This window comes from Chenopodium quinoa, unplaced genomic scaffold, assembly GCF_001683475.1.
Source record: "Chenopodium quinoa cultivar QQ74 unplaced genomic scaffold, ASM168347v1, whole genome shotgun sequence".
Taxonomy (NCBI): Eukaryota; Viridiplantae; Streptophyta; class Magnoliopsida; order Caryophyllales; family Amaranthaceae; genus Chenopodium; species Chenopodium quinoa.
Window position 1 is genome coordinate 4409316 of NW_018742205.1, and position 4035 is coordinate 4413350.

The 4035-nt window shown below is 38.9% G+C and overlaps 1 protein-coding gene across 1 annotated transcript; it reads right to left on the bottom strand.

The window, feature by feature from the left end:
• Nucleotides 1-2329: 2329 nt before the first annotated feature.
• Nucleotides 2330-4035, bottom strand: LOC110729880 (probable 2-oxoglutarate-dependent dioxygenase ANS). Its single transcript, XM_021909669.1, has 4 exons — nucleotides 3722-4035; nucleotides 3349-3593; nucleotides 2849-3182; nucleotides 2330-2715 (listed from the first exon to the last, which is right to left on the bottom strand). Exons 1-4 carry the CDS (start codon nucleotides 3932-3934, stop codon nucleotides 2473-2475), a joined length of 1035 nt encoding a protein of 344 aa, XP_021765361.1. The 5' UTR covers nucleotides 3935-4035; the 3' UTR covers nucleotides 2330-2472.

A 4035-nucleotide genomic window follows, 5' to 3' on the forward strand; every position in this document is an offset into this window, starting at 1 on the left:
GGATGGGGAAGGACAAGGAGAAGGAGAGAGATAGAAGGATGGTGGGTCTGGTGACTATGGTGGTAATGGGGGAAGAGATAGAAAGAAGAAAGAAGGTGATGGTGGTTTTTTTTTTTTTCTTCTTTAAATTTTTTATCTAACTCAAAATTTAAGAAAAAAAGTAAATTAAAAAAACAAAACAAAAAACCAATCATGAAGTGCCACGTAGCACATATAACCGGCTGTACCGGATAGGTGACCTATGTTGGGCTCGGGTCATCCACCTTACCGGGTCGCACGCACAATCCACTCTACATTAGTATGATATTGTTCGCTTTGGGTCTAGCCCGCACGGATTTGTTTTTGGGCACCTTCCCAAAAGGCCTCATACTATTAGGAGTATATGCACTCACTTATAAAGAAGTCCTCTCTTCCTTATATCTTCCATGTGGGACTTGGGATGAACTATCCCAACAAACCTCCCCTCAGACCAAGGACCACATAACTCATGGTCTCCCCTCCAGTGAATCTATCTTGCACCTCCACTATCACCATGGGACACGCCGCCTGAGTCACAATTTCAGGAGGACTTTCGACGCGAGGCACCACAATCGCGAGGTCACACATTTGAGGGAACCATCCCACACATAATGCCCGCATTGTCCCAGCCAAACCGTTGGCTCTGATACCACTTTTTGGGCCCGGGTCATCCACACTTTGATGGGTCGCACGCACACTCCACTCCACATTAGTATGATATTGTCCGCTTTGGGCCTAGCCCACATGGATTTGTTTTGGAAACCTTCCCAAAAGACCTCATACTATTAGAAGTATGCACTCACTTATAAGGAAGTCCTCTCTTCCTTATTTCTTCCATGTGGGACTTGGGATGAACTATCCCAACAACCTGCAAGGTTCATTTTGGGAAGAAGGGGTATAAGGGTTGGATTATTTTGCAATAATCAAAAGGTTAGTTTATTTCGAGAGAATAGCCCAAAGGTTAGATTATTTTGCAATAATCCAAAGGTTGATTTATTTCAAGAGAACAACGCAAAGGTTGGAGTATTTAAAGTATTTTTTTCAATAAAATATTGAAAATTGCTGGAGACTATGGTAATTATTTTATTGAGTCTTGTAGGCTAGGAGAGATTCATAATATTGAACATTAAAATTTCTATAAAATAGATTTCAAGTCTAACCTTGAAGTTTACTCATTATAAGAAGGTTTTAGCAAGGTTCTATTTTCTATACATATACAATCATTGTTAATCGCAATAAAAATAAGGAAATTTTGGATTTTAACACCCGAAAATGGTTTTTAACACCCCCATAAAAAAAATGGTTTTTAATACCGAACAAATTTATAAAAAATGGATTTTACCAACACTTGATGGCCTCCGTCCAAAAATTCCGTTAAGTGGGATCCACAGTGACACGTGTCACCATTTTATTTGTTTTAAAAAAAATTAAAAAAAAATTAATAATTCTTAAATCTACCCAGCCACCCCAGCCCCACCACTACCACCTTCATCCAACGCAGCCGCCAGCCAGACGCTGGCGCATCCCCTCCGCCTCCTTTACCTGACCCACCTGAACCCTCCCCCTCCTTTTCCCGACCTTCTTCTCCGCCCAAAACCTCCTAACCATTAATGGCTGAAACCCTAATCCGCAACCATCCTTCCCCAACACGGCCACGAATTTGGCCATTAATGGCTGAAATCGACCGGTTTTGGGGCTGAGTGGCCTTAATCGGCCGATTTCGGCCATCGATGGCCGAATTCGTGGCCGTTTTTGGGGAACGGCGGCTGTAGGGATGCGGTTTACCACCATCAATGGCCGGTGGTTTAGGGTTGTGGGAAAAGGGAAGGGGTAGGTTCAGGTCGGTCGGTGAGGGTGGGGGAGGCTGTGGGTGAAGGTGGAGAAGAAGGTGGCAGTGGTGGGGCTGGGTGGCTGAGTAGTTTTAGGTTTTTTTAAATTTTTTTTTCTTTTTTTGGCTAATAATAAAGCTACCCGTGGCTTTATGGCCCTACTTAACGGAATCAATTAAGTGGTGGTAAAATCAAATTTTCGAATACGTTAATGGTGTTAAAATAATTTTTTTTTTTATTTTTTATGGGGTGTTAAAAGCCATTTTTGGGTTTTTTTTATTTTTTTTATGTTTTATGGTGTTAAAATCTAAAATTTCCAAAAAATAAATCCAAATAATAATATCATTTGATAATTCAGAGTAAGTCAATGCGACGGCTCAACCATTTGCAAATAAACTCGGTTTATCAATTTATGATCAAGGATAATCCATTAAAGACAATTATTGGGCAAAATGACAAATATACATATATGACAATATATATTAAAGATAAAGGACACACTTTATTGATTAATTTGATTCACTACAACTTCATGCATAATTAAAATAGTTTAGGTAAAGGAAAATAGTTGTGTACGTAACTTGTGTCTCTAATAACACAAAACACTTTATTAGAATACTTTAAGCTAGTAATTAATCTTCATCATATCAATAGGTCTTTTCCCAGAAGGAATGGATTGAGTGTAAACTTGACCATAGTCCTTGAGCCTTTTGTATAATTGTGGCCTCTCTTCATTAATTAGTTCTTCTAGTGGGCCAATCTCTTTGTCTAGGCTTGGGATGAATAGCATGGCTAACGACATTCGATCATATTGTGGGTTTACCACTGCCTTGTGGGTTGGACTCTTAAAAACACCATTGCTCGCTATCTGGAAAAAGTAAAAATGAATATGACGATAATCAAATAAATGTTTTGAAAATCGTGAGCATTTTATTAATTTTCTAATCAATGAAGAATGAAGGAGTATAAGTGGAAGAAGGAATTGATTTTCTTAACATTACCTCCATCTGATCACCAACAAGGATGGTGAGGGCATGAGGGATGACAGGAACACGAAACCAACGATCATCTTTGACGACTTGAAGGCCTTCAACCTCTTTGTCTTGCAAGAGCATGGTAATGGCGGTTCCATCTCCATGAGGTTTAAGTCCAACAACTTGATCCGACATTGGGCATCGAGGGTAAAAGTTGAATCTTGCATGAGTATTATCTTCATTCTCATCCCCCCATAGCTCGAAAAATCGCTCTTCTTCTAAGTTAAGAGAACGTGCCATAGCCTTTAGAAGTGTCCTAAGTATCATTAGGTTCTTCTTTGAATATTCATGTAAGGTTGTCCTACATAATTTTAATTTGACAAAAAAAAAAAAAAAAAATGATTTAGTATATAGTCAAATGAGCTAAGGAGGGTATAAATAATATTGGACTCAGACCCAAACCCTAGCTACACGAGAACACCGGCCTAGACACAGACCCTACTCGAATCCATATAAAGTTAAATCACCTAAAATGTCGAGGATTTTCAGGCCAAAATTGAAGTTGGCGTTTGTCCTCGGGATAAACTTGGAGATGAAGCTTATCATTCCAATTGAGACTTCCACGTTGAACAGCATTCGTGTTTCCATAACCTTCCAAGTCCTCTCCTTTGGAGGAGTACTTTTCTTTTTCTTTTAATGGCTGTTTGAAGAATTGCTTGCTCATTTCTCGTACCTCGTCTAGTAATGAAAGTGGCATACCATGATTCACTAGCTATAACACACACACAAAAAATCATATTAATTATTAGGGTTATGTTATATTTTACATATTGTATATATCATGCTTATAAAATAAACAAAAAATATTATTGTAAGGTGGTTGTTTTGAGGGTGGCTAACCTGAACACAGCCCCAAGAAGTGAGGGCAACGCGAAGCTTAGCAAGCTCATCGGGGGATGATGAAGATAAGAGAGAAAAATCGATAGTTGGAGTGTCCATCAACGAAGGAGGGCCATCGTTACCAAGTTGGTAGTCATCCTTGGTTAGTAGGTAACCTTTTGGCACAACACCACTTTGGAGTATTTCTTGAACAGGCATAAGAGTGGGTGCCATTGCTACTATATATGTTTTCTTTGAAACAAAATGTTAATGCAATTATATATGCTAATTAATGCTGATTTAGTAATTAACTAAGCAAGGCAGTGGTTTGTAAA